Below are 22376 nucleotides of genomic sequence, written 5' to 3' on the forward strand. Positions count from 1 at the left end.
TTGTTTTTGGGTTTTCGGGGCATTGAAGACTAGAGTTTGTCAGGGCTAACAAATATTCATGTATGAAAGTAGTTCATTCTAGCAAGTCTCTTTACTGCCAGTAATCGATGATTCCCTAGGTGTCGTAGCCACTGCTTTTTAAGCTAAGAGGTAAGTTTTCCGGTTGTTGAACTCGGAAATCCCTCCAATTCCATACCATGCTGAAATCAAAGTAGAGCCAAGACATTAACTGTGTTGGTGACTACGTTTAGAAAAACGAACAAAACCACTAATTTCGTCGTCTCTAAGGGTGACTTTATATCTTCCCAAGTTGAGATTCCACTATGAGTGTCGATCTGCCAAACGTCTCGCAGAGAATTTCCCAGGCCTGATTAATTGTCGTTGAGCTGCCTGTGAGTCCAAAAATTGTCACTTTTGTCTGACTCGTAAGGCTAGTCTTCAGATACGTCATCTTCTCAAAATCGCTTAGCAGCTTTCTATGCACAATGACATCAAAGTGTTCTGCCCACTCGGGCCACTCCAAGGGGCCTCCTGAGAACTCCGTTAGCTTGCGTTTTGGTAACCCTATCGGAAAACCGACCGGTTGCTAACTAGTTGGGTAGTTTGGCTCAAGGTTGTTTTTTTTTGGTTTTCCATCGATCTGTTGCGAGAGTTGTGCTTGGGACTCTAGCTTCTCTGCCTGTTTTGGAACGCCGAATTTCCTTGTTAAGGAAAGTCGTCTTGGGTAACTGCGTTTGTGATTGTGTTGTTCTAGATGATTTAGGGATTTCTCTTTTCTTGAGAATACTCGAATCTTGCAGTTGCATTGATAAATGTCCTGCACCCGGCTGGAACATTGGGTTAGTTTTCGATTAGGTGCCGAAACGTTTGTCACTTGTTTCTTGTGTGCTATTCTTTGGAGGGTCAATCTCAACATTAGGAGACAGTGGCCGACTAGGGCTAGACTGTTGGGCCACTGAATCTTCCCCGCCTGCCAATTTCTGTAGCTTGCGTCCTGATCCAACACTTTTAAAGTCGTGTGCCTGCGACCCAGAAGCTCTTGAACTTCCTTTTGTTAGTGCAATTTCCAGGCGTTTCTTTCCTCTATTCATAATCAACGGCTCGTTTCAATCTTTTAGACGTTATTCCTGTTCTTGTTGTTGTTGTTGGTGTAAAAGTAGTTTCTCTTGCCGACGACTAAATTTTGCCGTCGGCAAGAGAAACGCGACGATCCTGCTCAAACTCCAACCGTTGCTCTCTCAGTCGTTGCTCTGTTTCTCTTTTCGCTCTTAGGTTTTTTTGCACCCCAATTCGTCAAACTGTTGCCTTCTCGATGGACGCCAATGTGCGCTATTGAATTTTTTTGGCTGCTTTATGTAGCAGGTTGCCTGGAAGAGACCTCGACGTTATCTTTGACGTTTCCCATTGCTCCATTTCCTGTATCAATTGCAGTCTCGCTTGGGAATTTACCACCAGTCGATGTTGATGGAATTAACTATGTTTGATCTTCGCTCTCTGCGGTTTGATGGTACTGTTTGAGCCTGCTTCGATGATAATCTTTAGTCTTGATTGATGTCGTCATCCAATCCATGTCAAAATCTGACTTCACGATTTGAATAAGTGCTGCATGAGCTGAATCTAATTTCATTACCAGCTGTTCCAGTTTGCTACACAATCATTGCTTGCGATAGTCGTCTACATTTTCTGTTCCCAACTCTTCTTCCAAATTTCTCGCCATCCCCCCACCCCCCCCCCTCATTGAATGATATACATTTTCACGTCATTGTGTTGAGTCGCGAGGTGATTTTTCGTTGGTTAAAATTTAGCTGCGATTTCTCTCAATTTCTCCAGGTTTTGGCATTTGTTCAACCAACTCTTGAGGTGGCTTCACATCTTGTAATCAGTCGCCTTCCAATATCTATCGTGGCTCTTTTTAGCCGTAGTTGGATTTCCTTTTGGTCCACCATGAAGAATCGTTGCTGTTCGTGTTGTTGTCCGGGTCCGCTGACCAAATGTTGCGGCTGCTCAACTAGGCACCAGAGATTAGTGCATTGCTTGCGGCCAATTGTATGAACTTGAAGCTCATTTTCAGGCATCTGATTCAATGTTTTTTATTCTTTAAGTAAGATTGAATCTCATTGCTTACGTCGAGAAACAATATCTCTATTAAAAGTGTATTACAGACAAAGGGCTGCGGTTGAGCTGACCATGTGTCCCGTTTCAATTAGTCGCTGAGACGTATTAAAAGACTGTAACTTTAATTCTGGTTGAAAATAAGGAGATCCTTTATGATATTTTATTCAATCTCCTGCTGAAGCTCGTAAGACTTTGGCCAGGATTAGAAATGTTGCTGCCAGCTTCTCGTCAAGAAAGCTCAATTAACTTAAAACTAGCAAGACCTTAAGAACTAGCAAACTTAGCAAAAAAAAACTAAAAATGATAAAGAATCAAATTTTAGTCCAATCTGAAAGCCAACCGCTCTTTGTAAACGTAGTTCCTCTTGCCGACGACTAAATTTTGTTTCCTCGCGACGATCCTGCTCTAACTCCAACCGTTGCTCTCTCAGTCGTTGCTCTGTTTCTCTTTTCGCTCTTAGGTTTTTTTGCACCCCAATTCGTCAAACTGTTGCCTTCTCGATGGACGCCAATGTGCGCTATTGAATTTTTTTGGCTGCTTTATGTAGCAGGTTGCCTGGAAGAGACCTCGACGTTATCTTTGACGTTTCCCATTGCTCCATTTCCTGTATCAATTGCAGTCTCGCTTGGGAATTTACCACCAGTCGATGTTGATGGAATTAACTATGTTTGATCTTCGCTCTCTGCGGTTTGATGGTACTGTTTGAGCCTGCTTCGATGATAATCTTTAGTCTTGATTGATGTCGTCATCCAATCCATGTCAAAATCTGACTTCACGATTTGAATAAGTGCTGCATGAGCTGAATCTAATTTCATTACCAGCTGTTCCAGTTTGCTACACAATCATTGCTTGCGATAGTCGTCTACATTTTCTGTTCCCAACTCTTCTTCCAAATTTCTCGCCAACCCCCCCCCTCATTGAAGGATTTACACTTTCCCGTCATTGTGTTGAGTCGCAAGGTGGTTTTTCGTTGGTTAAAATTTAGCTGCGATTTTTCTCAATTTCTCCAGGTTTTGGAATTTGTTCAACCAACTCTTGAGGTGGCTTGACATCTTGTAATCAGTCGCCTTCCAATATCTATCGGGGCTCTTTTCAGCCATAGTTGGATTTCCTTTTGGTCCACCATGAAGAATCGTTGCTGTTCGTGTTTTTGTCCGGGTCCGCTGACCAAATGTTGCGGCTGCTCAACTAGGCACCAGAGATTAGTGCATTGCTTGCGGCCAATTGTATGAACTTGAAGCTCAATTTCAGGCATCTGATTCAATGTTTTTTATTCTTTAAGTAAGATTGAATCTCGTTGCTTACTTCGAGAAACAATATCTCTATTAAAAGTGTATTAGAGACAAAGGGCTGCGGTTGAGCTGATCATGTGTCCGTTTCAATTAGTCGCTGGGACGTATTAAAGGACTGTAACTTTAATTCTGGTTGAATATAAGGAGTTCCTTTATGATATTTTATTCAATCTCCTGCTGAAGTTCGTAAGACCTTGGCCAGGTTTAGAAATCTTGCTGCCAGCTTCTCGTCAAGAAAGCTCAACTAACTTAAAACTAGCAGGACCCTAAGAACTAGCAAACTTAGCAAAAAAGACTAAAAATGATAAAGAATCAAATTTTGGTCCAATCTGAAAGCCAACCGCTCTTTGTAACAGTTTCTAATGGTTCTAAATACATTATGTTTGCACTATTCAAACAATTGGGTTAAAGTAATTAATCAAACAAATATCATTCTAACATCATTGCTACTCGTTTCTGATTAGTTAATCAAGTAAAGTGATTTAGGTCATTGTTTACATAGTAAATGTCAAACTACGACAAACTTCGCTTTTTTTGACATAAACACGGATGGTAATTACGTAGCATGGATGTTAAATACCTCGAATGTACGGTATATGACCTTTATTGAACAGCTAAAAAATCAAAAAATAAACCAAGTAATTTAACAATAAATGACAAAACATCAAAAAATGCCAATTTTTCACCATATAACAGCTAATAGCCACAATTGTGATTCTGATGCCATAGCGTTCACTGGGTCCATGGATAGCTTAGAGGTTACCTTAACCGTGTGCTATAACCTCGGGTTCTTCAAATTTTTCGTTCCCAAAATTGGGGGGCGGACAAAATTTTGGTCCCAACTTGTAAAATTCTTCTGTTTTAATCATATTTGAGTTTTGACAAATTCTAAGTTTTTTCAGTTTCAAAAGTTATATCTTGCTGTCTGTTCGCTCTTCTAGCTGATCTGAAGTCGCTCCAGCAGTGAGAGTTTCACCGCCTAATGCCAAACAACAAATTTGTTTTTGTTGCGAAATGAATGTCTGGTTATTGTAATGTTTAGAGGGTTGGGGTTAAAGGTGAAGCCGGAGAGGAATAAATTTTATTTCTATAACGCTTTTTTGCGTTAAGTAAAATGGTGTGCACGACGTGATGCAAGAATAATAACTATGAATGAGAGCAGGAAAAAAAACTGTTATCTTACACAGAGCGTTTTTGATAGATTTCTACTTAATCAGTTAAAGATTTTGAATTAAATTTGTAATTTATCTCCGGTCCAAGCCATAAACTTAAGCGGGGATTGGGAAAGTGAACCTTCCTAAAGAAAAATCAAATCGATTTCAAAAGTTAATATGTTCCTCTACGACCAATAATATTAAATGGTGCGGATGTTTATTGCCGCCTGTGCTATAACAACTTTAATACATAATATGAGTTTGATGTTCCTCTTTTGTCTTTAGGGTCTGTGTAGGTCACTTCTTCCCCAATTTTGGTGAAAATTTTCACCGGAATGAACTTGTTATGTGTTAGTTGTTTGTTTATTCGACAATCATGCGTGAAGGTGCGAAATTTGTTGAAAAAATAGGTATGAGAACGATCTTGATACAAAAAAATCACAATTAACTTGTTTTTTGTGTAAGCTGTGAATGTTTTTATTTTTTTTCTGAAGCTTAAACGTGAATTGTTATTTTGACAAACTTTTCCACTGGGATTGCCACACGAATGCAGATCAGAACAAACTTTAATTGCATACTTTTATTTAGTGGGCTCAAGAAAGTTTATTGCAACTAACTGTTGTTATTGAATAATATTCAAGCAAGAAAATGAAAAATTTAGTAATACTAGTTCTAAAAATATTGTTACAGTTTATAAGATACACTAGCGTTGGATTTGGAATGAATTTTATGATTTTAAAATTTGTCTAAATCAAGGCACCTGCGTTGACTGTTTATGGTAGTTATAAAAAAACTATTGGAATCTTTAGAGTGTATGAATTTGTTGTTTTTATACAGTTTCTTGAAATCCATATTGATTTTCAGCACCTCAGCACAATATTGAAACATTGCGAACTCGTGTTTATATTCTTCATAATTAAATCTTAGTGATGTAACATCTGGTGAGCGAATCCGTGGATCTGAATCTGGCATTGTTTGCGTCAAGAGTTCAGACCCTCTACCTTTCGAGGAAATAGTCAATGTGGATGGTTGCTCCCTGCAAATGTAAGAAACTGTTGAAGGTTGTTTTGATGCTGAGAAACAAAATGTTGAAATATCTTGCGGTTCCATCTTCTTGGGCGCAGAGTGTGTAGTATGTCGTTACTCTAGAGTTGATTGATTTTTTTAAACACGAAAAGTGCTAACTCTATGACATTGTCTTACTTTATATCTCCTCTGTATTTCTTCTTCAAGACCGTGATGCGCAGGACAATATTCACTTCTGTCGTATGATCCTCTGGAAGTGGGAGTTTCTGTGCGTTCGCCCACGGTGGAGTGTTTCGCCCGGCTTTTGTTCCAAACTTTGCTATACCAAAGCTACCTACTCTGGTTCCGTGTTCTGTATTTATTGATGTCGCTGGTGACGTTTCGACCACCACTGATCTCGGTGCAAACGTTTCGAAGAGACTTTTTGAGATCTCTTTTGGAATTTCAACTGGATTCACGGGCAAGTTTAAAAATCAGAGATGTGGGATATTTTGGAATAGGGTGGGCCGTCATAGGGTGCTGTAGGAAAAAAGATATTATTTTTTTTTCACTTGTTTTAGGCTTCTAGCACAATTTTAGGCTTCATCTTTTCTTACCAAGGTAGTCAGCCATTGAAACTGTGTCTTCGCTTGTACACTATTGAAAAAAATGGATAGTTTAGATTGATAGCCTTGGAAACGGTACTAGTGTTAGTCAGTTACAAAATTGGTAAATCATTCAAAATGTGGCAACATGTGGCAGAAATAGAAGAAATGACATGACGTTTTTTGTATTTGTTTGACGCTGTTTGCACTCTCAGTGAAAACTTTATTAAATGTATTGAAGATTTCATGTTGAATCAGTCAAAAAAACTTCTTTTTATGTATGGAATCAAGGATCTGTTATGATCTGTGATTATTCGTAGGTGCGTCAGTAATGTTCGAATCGTTTTTTTCCCAAGGTTTTAAATAATGTTCCCTACTAAACATTGTGCGTCATCTGCATGTTACTTTCTAATAAATACACGCACAAAAAACTTCGCTTTTTTTCACAGCTGACATTTTCGACCGGGAATCACAGACGGTCGATTTCTCATTGCGTATTAGAAGAGTACCAACTGAAGCTCCAATGACACTATGGTTATGAAAGCAAGAATCTATTTGGAATAAAGCTCTCTACAAGTATGGAGGTGGAAACTGGGCCGGGGTGAATGAGTAGCAAAACTATATTTCTTTTTCTCTTCATTAAACAGCGCATTAGATATGATACTCACATGGCCGTCTTGCAATAGGGGAGGAGATCTTGATCGCAGACCTCCACCTGTACCAAGCGGTGAAAATCCACCTGAAAAATTCCCTTTGGGCCTCCTCGGTATGGCTAGTCTATGAGGCTCACTTAGGCCCACTATCTCCTCACGATAGGCTCATTGTTTTCTTCTCAGTTGAAATTGACTCTTCGGTCAAGCTTGTTCTTGAGCAGCTCACTGATAGGCCCTCCAAGCATTCGATTATTTGGTGCGTTTTATTTAGTCTGCTAGCTTTATTGTATGTCTTTGAGTTCATTAATTCTCACGATGTACGAATTCGGCCAGTTTTATTTTCATGCAAGCCCTTAGAAATTTTTGGAGATCTCATCAAAGTGGGGTTTTCAAGCAGTCGGAATTCTGGCCCACTTGTTATTTCATGAATCTGGCCCCCTTCTGCGATCATAAAACCATCTGATCACCCGTCACCGAGCAACCAACTCGTGATATTGAGAATTTCGTTATAATTAGTAATCAGGTTTCCCGAAATTGGACAGCATTCATGTACATGAAGATCAAATTACTAAGGTGCTATCTTACTGTTGGGATATATTACCAGTTGTATTCCAATTATCATTATTTAGACTTTTTTTATGCTTTACATCAGCTCAACGAACCTGGAGCAGACAATTGGTCATCCGAAGCGTGACATCCAATTCCTATGTGAATTTTTAACTAAATAGAATGAATAGAAGAAGAAAATGAAATAATGTGATTAAGAGTACGATTGTGTGCATGAAAACAGATTTTGAATATACTCTCATTAGTCGGGGTGTGTATGCAAGTGCATATGTAAGATCTGCATACTATCTGTGGGTTTGCTGGCAATAATTTTTTTTTGCTGTTTTTTGTTTGAATACCTTGTAACATTCCTTGTTCGAAGCACAGTCTCTGTGCAGAAAAACGTCTATTCTTTTATTGGGTCTTTCCCATAATAGCCCCCCCATGAAATTATAGCCCCCCTTATGGTACAATTACCATGATGGCGGGGTTATAGGTTATGTGACCACGAAGCTGGGGGGGGGGGCTATAATGGGAAAGACCCCTTTTATTTAATTGTTAAAAATAAGTTACAATTATCTGAACCAGAAACCCCCTCCGGTAACCTGGCTACCCGGGTCGAGGTTTGGTCCAAAAATAATGTAAGATTAGCGGTGAATAGCGGTGAAAAAAAACTGTTTTCACCGCAAAGCACCCACATCTTTTAGCGTTGAATGCGGTGAATTTTTGAGCTTTTACAGGTGAAAAATTTTCTTTCACCCCATTCACCGTATTTCTTACCAAAAAGAAACTGCCCTACACGGGTTCGAACCTCTCACCTGCTGCATGTCTTCAACTTGTTAGACCACTGCGCCATCTGTAACTTGCTTTATTGATATTTTCTGTAAATTTAAGACAAACGTTGAAATTAGCGGTGAATATCTGTAAGATTTGTGATTATAGCGGTGAAAATTTTTTTTCCGCGCATTCTGCCGTGAGGTGAAAAATTTTTTATCACCACACTCTGCTGACAGCGCTGAAAAATTTTCATTCACCACTTAAGTTCACCACTAATTTTTCACCGCTTAAAAAGTTTTTTTCACCGCATTCATCGCATTGAACGCAAATCTTACACTTTTACTCAAATTCACCGCAAATCTTAAATCTTTTAGCAAATTTTAGCGGTGACAACTCAACCCGGGTAACAACCGGATTAGAGTGGTCAACAGCGGTAGAATAATTCTGTTACCAGTAAAAGAGACCAGCCAGGCAGCGTGCTCATGAGCGTTTTAGAACTTACTTTGTGCGCTTATGCGGCAAGCGCTCTTTTCATTCAGAATTAAATTATATCTGTGTCACTGTCTCCCTAGCTCAGACTAAAAAACTAAAACGATGGTTATACTGCACTAAAACCGGGTCTAAACATCTGAAACCGGGTGTTCCCAATAATTTCACCTCGATTTCAAATTTTTGCTAACTTGTTCATTTTATTTGAAATCTTTAGCTAGTTCTTCATGGACTAATCAAGAAATCAAAACATAGTTGGAAACATTAACAACTCGAATTGCGCTTAACATAAAGGGGTATGAACTGAAAGGGGGACACGGTTTTAGAATGTTGAAATATATGTGCATCTAATTAGCAATTTGAATTTCCAGGGAAATAATTCGGCATTTGTATGATCACCAACATCATTCCATATGCAGCAATTCCGTAATTTTATCTCTCCTTCCTGCCTTTGTGTAATGCTGACTTCCATCCGACTTCTCCATACGCTCTACTTTTTTCAGTGTCGGGCTGTTTTCGCCCACGAATTCTAAGCCTGATAACTTCTAGAAGTCACGGTTTGATGACACCCTAGGAATAGAACAAACACTTTCGAAGAACAGAGACTGGACCTTATACGTTACATAATTTTTGTGATATACTTTTTCAAAGGAAACTGTTTTTAAGATGAACAGATTAAGAATTTAAGCAAAATGGAAGCTTTCCCTCAAATTTTTTGAGTTTATTGGGTATTGGATCTAAAGAAGCGTATAAAACTTTTTTTGAGGCCTATAGACTCAAAACACAACTGTTTTTAGTGAAAAGGAAAATGTTTAGAAGTTACAGATATTACAATTGATAGCAAGTTTCTAACAATTTTTTTAATTTTTTTCCGGGATTTTGATTTTTTAACTTCAGATGCCAATGACACTCTTTAAGGCATAAAATTGTGTAAATGAATAGTTTAGAAGCCAATTACTTTGGTTGATTAATAATTTTAAACGAATAAAGATTGGCTGTCAGGATTTGAGCTTCAAGAATCTTAGCACGGTCAATATATAATGTTATCTAAATTTGCGAACTATTTTCGGCTGGTATTGTTCAATTTATCTGGCGGTCAGGTATAGTAATTTCTAGTATTTCAATCAGTTCTTTGGATCGTATTTCGGGAAGTTTTTAGCTATTTTTTTCATTTAACTGGATTTTAATAGTATCTTGGTTTCTATTGCATAATTAGGAGCTGCCGCTGAATTTCAAGAGCAAAGTTAACGACTAAGTTATTTTGATATTCTTCCAGTTGTGTTCTAATCTGATCAATTTTGTTTCTGATTTAAACTTGGTCTTTTTGAACACAACTGAGGTCTTTTAAAAAATGGTGACTTCTGATTTCGAATATCGGACTTTAACAATAACGTAGTTTTAGGATACACTGTACTTCGGAGCTGCTGGTTTTCAAGGAAAAAAGGTGATAGTGAGAGTTGCAGTCTTTTTCTCCCTATCCGAAATGCTGGCCACCCTTCTTAAAATCTCTTCCAATTACTTGCCACCTTCCTAATAGCGACCCCTCCAACTACCTAACTACTCCAACCTACCTATTCCCGCTTTACCTACTCTCCGCACCTACGTACCCCACAATACAGCCCTGGGTCAAGGTGTAAACTCTAAAAATAACTGAAAGATGTTAAATTTGCGGTAAATTTGAATAAAAAGTGTAAGATTTCCGCTCAAGGCGAAGAATGAGGCGAAAAGAAACTTTCAAGGGGTGAAAAAGTTATATTCACCGCTTATGAGGTGAAAAAAAAATCACCGCTAAAAATCGGTTAAGCGGTGAAAGAAAATTTTTCACCGCTACCAGCAGAATACTGTGAAAATTTTTCAGCGCTACCAGCAGAATACTGTGAAAATTTTTCACCGCTACCAGCAGAATACTGTGAAAATTTTTCAGTGCTACCAGGATGCGGTGAAAAAAATTTCACCGTTAAAATTGCGAATCTTACAAATATTCACTGCTTAATTCAATGCTTATCTTATATTCGCAGGAAATCTCATTGAAGTAAGTGACGGATGGGATAAGGAGCACAGTGGAATAAGAAGTTGTTGACATGTAGGAGGTGAGAGGATAGAACTCGTGTACGGCATTTTTTTTGTAAGAAATCCGGTGAATGCGGTGACGAAAAATTTCACCGCTAAAAACCGCGATTCTGACAAAAATTCACCGCATTCAACGCTAAAAGATGCGGGCGCTTTGCGGTGAAAAAAAGTTTTTTTTTCATCGCTATTCACCGCTAACCTTACATAATTTTTAACCGAACCTCGACCCGGGACCTACCAAGTTACCCTCTCGCCGTCTACTTTCAACTGTCCCCTAATCAACCCAAGCAAACGCCTACTTAATTAAGCTAAGTACGTTTAGTTTAGAGATCAGGTTGCGCAACTTTTCAAGTCGTTTCAAGTTATTCTTCGGCTTTTTAAGGTGAAGAAAGTTTGATCAAAGTTTGTCCTCCTTCTTATCGAACTCCTACTTCTGTTTTTGGATACTTAATTTGTAATTTCACTTAGTTTCCTTTTGACTACCCGGGTCGAGGTTTGGTCAAAAAATAATGTAAGATTAGCGGTGAATGGCGGTGAAAAAATTTTTTTCATTGCAAAGCGTCCGCATCCCTTAGCGTTGAATGCGGTGAGATAAGCGTTGAAATTAGCGCGGTGAAGATTTGTAAGATTTGCAATTTTAACGATGAAAATTTTTTTCACCGCATTCTGCTGGTAGCGGTTATAATTTTTTTTCTCCGCATTCTGCTGTTGGCGTTGAAAAATTTTCTTTCAGTGCTTAAGCGGTGAAGAAAAATTTTTCACCGCTTTAAAGTTTTTTTTTCACCGCATTCATCGCATTGAACGCAAATCTTACGCTTTTACGCAAATTCACCGCAAATCTTACATCTTTTAGCGATTTTTAGCGGTGAAACCTCAACCCGGATAATAATTATAACCTGCTGATAAAATCTAATGTCAAAGGAGAGTTTTGAGAAATTTTTGGACCAAGAACGGTCTCTTCTTCTAAATAAAACACCATCCCTCCCCATCTACCACCGACCGACTTACCCCCTAACCCCCCCCCCCCTCAGCTAACTACCAAACCACCATGCCCTACTTATGCCCTCAACGCTCTTAACGATCCCCCTCCGTATACCACACCAACCAAAATAACTACCCCACCAATCCCATTACCTACCCACCCGCAGCCTCCAACATGTTAGTCCAATAGATTAGAGCTCCCAATGGCTGCTCCAGATTAATTGTTCCGAGGCTAGTCGGTTATGTTTTTAAATGATAGTCGACCTATGTATTGTCGTGTTCGCAAATATTGTACCACAAAACCTGTGTAACAACAAGATTCAGAGTCTGATTGTCGTTTGATGCGCACCTATTACCAATTTCTGTAGACCACCCTCTGAAAAACAGAGGTTGAGACTTATTCGCGTGATATTCCCTGGCCATGCTGCATATTTGAGACACTGGAAACAGAATTGTGGCGTTCAAAACTTCAAATCATCTTCTTTCGTTACCCTCACCTTACATCACTTATTGCATCACTTATTACATCACTTATTACATCACTTATTGCATCACTTATTACATCACTTATTACATCACTTGTACAACAACTAACATGTAACAACTATAATGCAAAAGTCGCCAGCCCATTCTACCCAATTTGATACCAAAAAGCTAAATTTAATTGACTGCTGAACGAACAAGTTACCACACGTACACTTTAAATGTCATTATATCCCGTCTCTAGGAATTATCCAAAATTAAATAAGAAATCCACTGAAATACGCTTCATTTTATCGAAACTAATTTTAAAGTCCTGAATCTTGCGTTGAAATGCGTGAATTGTGCCCAAAGTTTCTGAGAAACGCGCTGGTAATTCGGCATTATCTCAGCACAGTTGAGTGAAAAATTGGTCAGCGCATTCAACTTATTCATTTTATAGTCTTTGGGCGTTTCTTACCCAAAAATGTGATACCTCATTTTGGGGTATCTGTTTTTTGAATGGTTATACTGAAGCTCTAATTTTAAATTTTAAGCAACAGAGTCTTGGTTAGTTTAAGTTTTTAATTGGTTCCAGGTGTTACTACGGAAATAGAAGCAGGAAACGGAATATCGAAGAGGGTTTAATTCGTCAAAACCTCGTTTTGAATCACAGAACAATTATAAACAAATAATTTTTGTTCCTGCGTAATTGCAGCGGTACAGCATTAGCCCACATCGGCCTGTTCTCAGCTGCCCTTTTCCTTATAATTAATGATTGACAGGGTCAAAGTTGAGGTGCCAGACCAAAAGTTGATATGTCCAGTACATACCAAGTTTGTTTAGAACACAGCGCCCATGCCAACCGTGAGCTACCTACAAGCCAATATTAGTACTAGGCAAGTCTAAAAGCAAGTCTTACAAGTCCTAAAAGTCTTACAAGTCTTACAAGTCTTGTCCAAGACCTGAATAATACTTGCCAGCTGATTCTTAAATCAAAACCAACTTTTCGAAATAGTCTATTAAAAATTTCAAGTTTCGAAAATATTTTTAACGTGCCAAATTGTTGAGGTTAATTTTCCAGTTTTCCTTCAAAGCCGATATCAACTGATACTAAATCATACTAACGGGTACGAGAAGACCAGGGGGCGTAATAATGGCTCATTTCAGGTAATTCTGAGCCGTTTTCACCCAAACTCTACAAAATCTTATAATTTTAATGCAATTTTCAGATCGTTGATTTGTCAATTTCCAACTGGTGAAAAACTGTGAAACAAAGAGGTGCTTACAAGTCTGATATCAGAACTGATACCGAGCTATTAACCTGTCATTTTTTACACTTAGAAGTCTAATCGGAAAAGTTAGTCACCACGTGTACGTCTAACTGTTGGTCTTGTCTAAGACTTCCAACTCCAAATGCAAGTCTTTGCCAAGACGTGTGAGTATAAGTGCAATTTTTAGTCAAAACTTTCCTTTTGACTGGAATACCTTTGCGAGGACCTGCTTTTTATTTGCAAATCCAATATTTGCATTTAAAGGTACATGTGGTGACTAAGACTTGCACCTAGACTGCTAAGTGTAAAAAGTTCCGCGACCATAGCTCTAATGTAATACTGATAAAAGACCTGTAATTAGACGTGCCGAGTACTGATATTGGCTGGACATTGGGTCCGGGAACAGTCTCAAATGTAATCTGTCATATGTCCCGGGACGGATCCCAGTTTTTTTATTTCGAACTGACAACATAAAAATACCATCCAGCCTCGCCTCGATAGTACAAAAAGAAGAACACTGCTTTACCTGCACGGAGGAACTCGAAGATGATGAGAAGAAAAATTTTGTTTTAGACTGATAATGCATTGTTAAATTTTGTCCCAATCGTATTCACGGCACAGATTTAATAAAAATAAAACAAACAAAGATGAAAAAACTTTTAATAATCAAAATTGCTTTCAAAAGAAGCTTAAGCAGCTATTTAATGCAGTTTCGATCAGAAGCAGTTTCATTCGTTCTTTAAATGTTGACACAAAACGACTAATACCTTACCAAAAAACCCACACATGTACACAAACACACACACACACACACACACACACACACACACATGTATATATATATATATATATATATATATATATATATAAATATATATATATATATATATATATATATATATATATATATATATATAAACATAGTAATTTAGGAATTTAATGAGATAGAAATGGGGAAAGGGCAATTTTTTATCGACCATAATGAAAAAAGGTATGAAATATGTAACAAAGAAGATAGTTTCGGTATTCATTTGGCCAGAATTAAGTTTTTGGGTTTTTGGGTAACTCTTGCCTCGATTACATTGAGATGAAATGCTCAATTCCTTGAAGTAGAAGTAGAGATCTATCAAATATGTAAGCTTAACGTTTTCATTTTAAAAATTTGATCAAGGTCATTTCCAGCAACTTATTTCTTTATCACTTTCTCTGGCTGGTGCAATCCGAATTTTTTAAAAAAAATGTTTAATTATATCTACTCTTTTGGGATACAAACTAATACAACAAAAATATTAAAAATTTTATTTGGATGTTTTCCGCTTGTGACCTCGGCAGCCGCCAGCTTAGTGGGTGCATATTATTTGTTTTCCCAGCAGACGGATGTGCCATTTTTAAACATAATTATTTACTATGTTAGGGCACGTGCTTTGTAACTTGGGGGAGCATAACGTACTGGGGCACAAAAGGCCATGATTTGTTTTTTCTTTCAATGTCTTGTGTTTTATCGTCACAACCTTTAGCTGCACTTTTCTGTCAAGATTTGAACTCTTATGACATTACGACAAAGGAGTAAAAAAGTTTGAGTAGTCGTGAGTAATTAAATTAATCTTGTTTATGAATAAAAATAACTTTGCTGAGCTTTTCGCTAAGCGCTAAAGTATATACAGTCTCAATTGTCAATAATTACGATGTTTAATTTATTATTTTTGTGTGAAGGACGGCAATTGGAGCGCAGATGATCAAGCGCATATTCTTCTATTTGATTGAATTTTATTAAGAGCCTGATAGTAGCTCCTCTTGGCAGACACGCAAATGCATTGGTGCGAGCCGAGGTGACCTACGCCGAGAAAAAGTATGCCGCAAACTAAACAGGGTTTTGATTTTTATGCGCCCACAAAGTTATAAATCATGTGCCGTTACTCATTAAATCACTTGTATAAAATCATAGCACGTGCGTCTGGGGTGCAAATAATATGCACCCACTAAACTGACGGAAAAGATGGAGGTTTTTTTACAGGACGCCGGTAGAGCCAAACGTGTGTAGAGAATACTACTAAAAAATGAGAACTGAATATTTCGCGAGCTATGATAGACCTTTGATTTTAAAAACATTAATTTGAAGGCTTTTTTGAAACTGTAGTATATGACAGCGTATTGTAGGTCCATATGTGGTCGCAACCCCCTCGCCGCCTTTAAGCATTCGGCTCTAATTTTCATTTCTCTCATCCAGCCCGTTTCGTTTTTATTCTCATCAACCACTTCAAAAATAAATCAGTGCAGAAACTATTTTCACCCTGAACAGAAAGAGTATAGTAGCTGTCATTATTAAGTTCGTTATCACTCTTCGATTTTGCAGCCTCATTGAAATATTATGTAATTTTACAATGTTTGGTTGTTTAAAACAAAAGAACCCGTATCTTTTCAAAAACTGCAATGTATATATCAGTTCCCAGTATGAAGTCCGCGGCCAAAGACAGGTATTGGCCAGACCAACTAAGGTCACGGACAGGGGGGTCCCGTGCGACCCAACTCAATAGTCTGGAAAAATTTGGGTCGCGCTTTTCCTTCTGGCAAATGGCAATTTTTGTCTGTTGGGTCTGGCCAATACCGACATTTCGGTCTCTTTGGCCTGGCCAATACCCAGATATCGGTCTATTTGGTCTGGCTAATACCCAATTTCAAGGCCTAGAGGGCCAGCCACATAAGAGCACGTCCTCATCTAAAAATTTTATAAATGCGTGCTGTATTGACTGTTTTTCAAAATAGCAGCCAATAAATGGTAACCGACATATTTTCCTAGATGATTAGACTACTTCATTAACTTTCTTTTGAAATTTGCATTTGTCTTTAAATCGACGGTTTTTTTTCAATAATTTCGTTTTAAAATCTCATATTCATTTGTCATTCAAAAAATGAAACGAATAAATTATGAATTTTATTGGATGCTTTAAGTTCGTCTGTCTAATGGTCTGGCCTATGATCTGTTCCGTCTGGCCAATAGTCTGGACAACGGTCTGGCCCAAAGTCTGTTCGGTCTGGCCAACGGTCTGGACAAATTATGTTCAGTCTTGCTAATGTTAGCCAAAGTCTGTCTGGTCTGGCCAAGGGTGGCAAAAGTCTGTCGGTCTGGCCAATACCCATCTTTCGGTATGATCGGTCTGGAGCCCCCCTGTCCGCGACCGCAGTCGGTCTGGCCGATAATTGTCTTGGGTCGCGGACTTCATCCTGGGCTACAATAGATAATTCAAACTTTGCGATTACTATTCAACCAATGTTCTGAATCGTAATTAAACAGACTTGATTATTGAATCACAACAGTCAAAATGTTATTTAACTTTTCCAATTAGTAAGTATCGATGCGTTGTCATATTTTCTAACCAATTGCGCTCCATTGTCCTATTTTAAACTGTTGATATTTTGTATTTTCAATTGCACATAAAAAAATAATGAGAGAAACACTAAATATAGCGTAGGAAAAAAATGCAATTAATTTTAAAGTTACAACCTGCCCGAGTCGAGGTCTCAGACTAATGTCCAGACAACAGGTTGTCTGGGGCGTAGAAAAAGCAAGGACTTTCTATAAATGGTCTGGAAGAATCTTTGTTGTCTGGAAATTGTCTGACCATCGAAGGTCTGGACATCAGTCTGGAAGGTCTCGCCATAGGTAGGGCCTAAAGTTGATATTAAGCTTTTTGTTTGACAGAGGGATCTTTTGTCGTTGGGATGAACTCATAAGAGAATATGATTTTCAAGTAAATCAGTCTTTAAATTTTTTTTGTCTATTTTTTTAAGCACTTTTTTGTCTAACATTTTTTGACGCCTATCCTGCAATATCTTGTAATGTTCTGGCAAGATAAGCGTCATTTGCAAGAAGGTTGCAATATCTTTCAAGATAAACGTCGGAGTTCGTTATTTTTACGACTCGAAGAAGTGTTTCTGTTTGGGCTTAAAAATGGGACTTTTGAATTAGGAAAGCGCTTTCGAATGAGTAAATGAAATTCCTGTCAATGTCACGGACAAACTTTTTAAATTTTCTTTGAATGTAGTTCATGATGTTGGTACAGGATTCAAACTTTTTTCAATGGTTTTTCTGGCAGAAGAGGCTTGCGAATAAAGTATTCAGAAATATTTTTAATCAGACCAGAGAGATTAATCAAGAAAATTATTTCACTTTTCTCGTTGTTGAGTTCTGAGAGTTGATAAAATTCGTTTTTTTTATCTCATAGCAGTGCCTTCTCTGTGCATTTTGCTCAAACTTATTCATTTAAATCAAAGCTCAATAAAATTTTCATTATAGTGTTTTTTTTTTTCAATTTTTGGTGTAAGTTGCTTTTTGTGCAAATCTGGGGCATAAAATTCAAAATTGTTCGGGACGTATTTTGCTGCATTGAAGAAATATAGTTGCTGAATGGGCAAACATTATAGTTAGAAGTTACCTCAACTACAAAGCAATAAAATACTCAGAGAAAAGGCCGAAATTACCAAAAAAAATCAAATGTTTTGTTTTAAAATTTGTAATTAAAATAAAAAGTATCTCTTTCACTGCTGATTTTTGTTATTGATGTATGTTTTTTAATTAGCTGAAGGGAGAGAAGAAAAAATATCTAATATTTTTTTATTCGAAAGGTTCAGAATGTAGACACTTTTCATTTCCTCCTTTGGTTTTATGATGTATTTCGTTAAGCTTCTGAAACAAATTACTTAATTGTAGTTTTTTAATTCAAGTAACAAAATAAATTTTTAGAGACATTAATTTTGCCCTTCAAATTTTATGAAGCATTCATCGCAGTTGAGAGAATTTAGAATTGTTTTAACCTGCGATATCGAAACTAATTTTGATTTCAGTTGCATGCAAAAGTTGTCTTTTTTAAAAACAGTGAAATTTTTTTCTTACATATTCTGTTTCCAATACTTGCAGAACATTTTGGTTCAAATCAGAATTTTCAGATGAGGTTTTGTCGTTCAAATTTATTTGACTTTTGTACTGATTGCTCTAAGACATCCCCTTGAATGAATGTTGGAAATCTCTTTGCTAAGCACAATATTATGCGAGCACTCTTGTTAAGCTTTATGTTTTCAACTTTTCTCGTCATTCTACCGCACGCTACGCATAATATCACAACCGAACGTGTTTTGCGCTGTAGAATAAATGAACGCTTTAATCTGATTGGCCAATACGCAACTTGAATACTTGACTTTCGATCTGTTGTCCTAGTTTTCGCTTTCGATCTTTTGTCCTTCAATCTTGTGTCTTGGCACGACTTTGATAAGGCCATCCTCTATAATTAGTTGTAATCAAATTAAAATTATGTTGTATTTGTTGTCGTTGTTGTTGTATATGTTGTTTGATTTTGTATATGGTTCGTGTTTTTTATAACAGTTGAATCTCTCTCTCTCTCTCTCTCTCTCACACACACACACACTCTCTCTTTAACGTAGCTGTTTGAAAGAACAGAAATTTTGGCAAGGATCATCATTTTACAACTTTGTTATAAATCAAAATAACTATTGTACACGAGGGGCCAGATTTGAACGTGTGCAGAAAAAAAAATTAATCTGCTTTTATTCTCTTGTGATCTTGCATCTCCAATCAGTCTGAACAATGTTATAAGTTCATTTAAATGTTATTCATATATAAAAAGGTTTAACTGCACGTTTATCAAAAATTTTTCTACGGTGAGTCTTGTTTCAACAAAAGCAGTTGAATGTTTTTAATCTCTGTCGTTTCTTGTAAAGAAACAACAATATATGGGAATAGTTAGAGTAACTCTATAATCAAATTCTACTTGTAACCAGTCTATTCAATGTGTATAATTTTTACTTTTTCCTGTGTATGATATTCCATATTCTTTAGCAACATGGACTTTTGTAGAAAAGCTGAAGAAAAAACATAGTGGAAAACACATTTCTTTTACTATTCGTTCAAAAAAATGTTCAAGGATTTGGTATGGCTGATTTCAATCCTCGATGCAGAGAAAAACATTTTGCAACCGTGTACTCCAAAAACTGAGCCTGCAAAATCTTTTGATTTCAACAATTTGAAAATGTATTGAACCCCATTAGAGCTCTCGCAAAATTTTCAGAACCTTTTGATGAATCACTGAAATTTATCACAGATACCATATTATTGCCCATATAAAACTTTTTCAAATAGAAAAAATGTGAGAAGTTTTGAATTTTGAGACGTCAATTTTGACTTCTACCCCCTGCTCCTCCATTTACAAACGAAGACAAACAGACCTGATCACCAACAAAGTCGCAGAATTGAATTGTTTTGGTGCGCATTGTTTGCTAACATTCGAAGCGGCATATTTTTATTGCAGCATCATTTTAAGTTTTTATTTGAGGGTATTCGAAAGAATATCAACCAAAAGTTAACGTGATTATCTGCTAATTAAACTTTTATGTGTTAAAACCCTAATTAGGAAATTTTAGAGACTAAGAGGAAAAACTTCTCACCAAATTAGAAAAATTTTTGACACTAGGGGGAAAATTATCTCAATCTCCATCTCCCCATTTTTTGTTTCAATCACGATGTGAGTCAAGGGCGGTAAACGGCCTTTATTTCTCTCTGTGTTTTTTTTTCTTTACCTGACAATTATTCAGCTTCTGTGAAATTTATGTCGTCTTAGCTAAAAAAGCATTTCAAGCCCCGCTTCATGCTGGTTACAACTCGAAATATGTGAAAGACATTTTTTCACAGGTTCATCTTGTTTTTTGTTCAACCTCTGACTTTGTTTGAAGCAGTTTTGCAAAAAAAAATAGATTTGAAATGAGTTAACCATTACAGCGCCCTATCAGATATTTAAGTGTTTGCTTATTAGGCATAGACATGTAACTTCATTGCGAAATAATTATTTTCTTGTGAAATGCTACTCTGATGAGACCAAAATCTTTTAACTTTTAGCAGTTGAGCAGAAATTGTTTTCAATTTCTTGACTTCATTGCAAATTATTTTGTTTTTAAATCAGAAAGCAATAATTCAATGTCATTTTTTTCGAAGGCTACGAAGAATGTTTTGATAATCACATAGAAGATTTATTATTGCCGTAGGTTCAACCACATCTCAAAAACAAGCTCCATGCTGTTAATGAACACTTCAATTTGTCCAAATTTTGACAATTGAATCATTAAAGAGTTTGCACAATTAAAATTAGTAAAAAAAAAAACGTTTAATTAGGAGCGCTCAAGTGGATATTCAAATAAACTTATTGTACTTATCTGCAGTCTACTTTCGATACATTTTCCAGTAACAGCTGTTATATCTATAGATGAAGTTTTGTTGACCAGTTTGGCATAGAGAATAATCTGAAAAGTATTGAGTTGTTTTGAGAACAGCTATACGAACATATTATCATTTTTTTGTTCAAACTCGGCTAAAATTTGGACTTTTGAGTTCGTTTACTGCAAAAACAAGTTAACAAATGCTTTAAAAGAATAGCAGATACGAAAGCAAGATCACTGCGTTTTCCTCATTTTGACGGCGAGTTTTTTAATGAAAAACTGAAAACTCTCAGTAAATGGTTGTTGTCTTGAAGATCGTTTCAGAAGCTTGGAAAAAATTTCCAAATGTATTCTGCTATAAACTGCGTTTACTATATTTTTTCTATATTAACATACTTAGAATAGACAAAATCTTTTAAAGTTTTGCCAAGCGGAGGGAAAATTTGACAAAGTTTTTAAGAATCTGGGTAGTTATGCCATATTTTTAGCGTTCCGGAAACAAAAAGATCGTAAGTTTTCTCGCTACCAAAGTACTCTCCATCTTGCTCAGTAAAGTAATTTTTAACCTCTCAGGTACTTATTTTTATTGGACTACTAGACCTTGTAGCCATTTTTGATACTTTCTGATCACTTCTAACTTTTTCCTCAGTACTTTTTGTTTTACTACTCGCTTCTCGTGGCTTTTTCTCCGGGTTTGGAGTTTTTGTTTGTGCCGTTTAAAATGATGGAACAAATCTTATCATCATTATCTGTTGCCAGGTTGACAAAGGTTTAGTGCGAAATTCTGGTAGACGTTGTATTTCGAAATGAGGTCTCAAGGGAAGAGAAATGATTCGACTGAACGTTGCACTTTGGTTGCAATAGTCCTGACTGTGCTCCTGCTTGACTTAGCACAGGTACAGGCACAAATTGCTTATAGACTTAACCTTCCTGGACCTCTATACTTTCCCATGACGGACTATTTATACGAGACTAGTGTTCTCAACCGAACGAAGGATGCATGTCTCAATTTAATCAACCCGACTGACGGAACCTTCAAGTTTGGCGGGGCTGATTATAACCAGATAACTGTGTGTGCAAATGGTTACATAATTCCTGGCCAAGCTGGAACCCCGGAGACGGCGCCCCCCATGGTTAATGGTGGTGATTTTGACAACCCGGCGACCCCAGTGCTTGCAGTGGGGCTCATAGAAATTGATCGGGATGACGGACTGTTTGACTTCGATTGCGTAGCCAAAGGAAAGTATGCTACGCACATAGGAACAGCAGATGTACTATGTTCGCGAACTGCAATATCTGCTAGCTCACTCTATGACGCGACCATTACTCTCAACGATATCTCCACTGAATATTATTACATTAACCCAATTTTTGGCGCTGGGGCTGCAAAATCAAACATCGTCTTGGGTTGGAAAGCTGCGACAAACAACATGATTGCTTTTGACGATTTTTTTAAGAACGACGGGTTTTACCCAGGAATCAAATCCGTGCTGTTCTCTGGAGCAGGTGATAGTAGTGGAAATTTTGAAGCGGCTATGATCAATAATGTTATGTCGCGTACACTCAACCCCGTTGACTTCCATAAAATTGGCACATTATCACCAGTGGAAAATTTTACTCCGCTTTGGGGATATGCTTTCACTTGGTACAAAGTAACACAACCTCCCGAGATCATTGACCATTATAACACATTCCAGCTAGCTCTCGCCTGCAGCGGGCAAAGTTCTGACCAATC

At 37.3% G+C, this 22376-nt stretch overlaps 1 protein-coding gene across 1 annotated transcript in view; it reads right to left on the reverse strand.

Moving 5' to 3' along the window:
- The window catches only part of LOC142340666 (uncharacterized), a 40781-nt gene extending 27366 nt beyond the window's left edge, over window positions 1-13415 (reverse strand). The window contains exons 1-2 of the mRNA XM_075391357.1: window positions 13275-13415; window positions 9040-9206 (exon numbers count right to left, since the gene is read on the reverse strand). Coding sequence (XP_075247472.1) covers window positions 9040-9044 — 5 coding nt within the window. The 5' untranslated portion in view covers window positions 9045-9206; window positions 13275-13415. The remainder of the gene's footprint in view (window positions 1-9039; window positions 9207-13274) is intronic.
- Between the last annotated feature and the right edge of the window lie 8961 nt (window positions 13416-22376).

Source organism: Convolutriloba macropyga, chromosome 6 (assembly GCF_964194025.1).
Source record: "Convolutriloba macropyga chromosome 6, txConMacr16.3, whole genome shotgun sequence".
NCBI classification, from domain to species: domain Eukaryota; kingdom Metazoa; phylum Xenacoelomorpha; order Acoela; family Convolutidae; genus Convolutriloba; species Convolutriloba macropyga.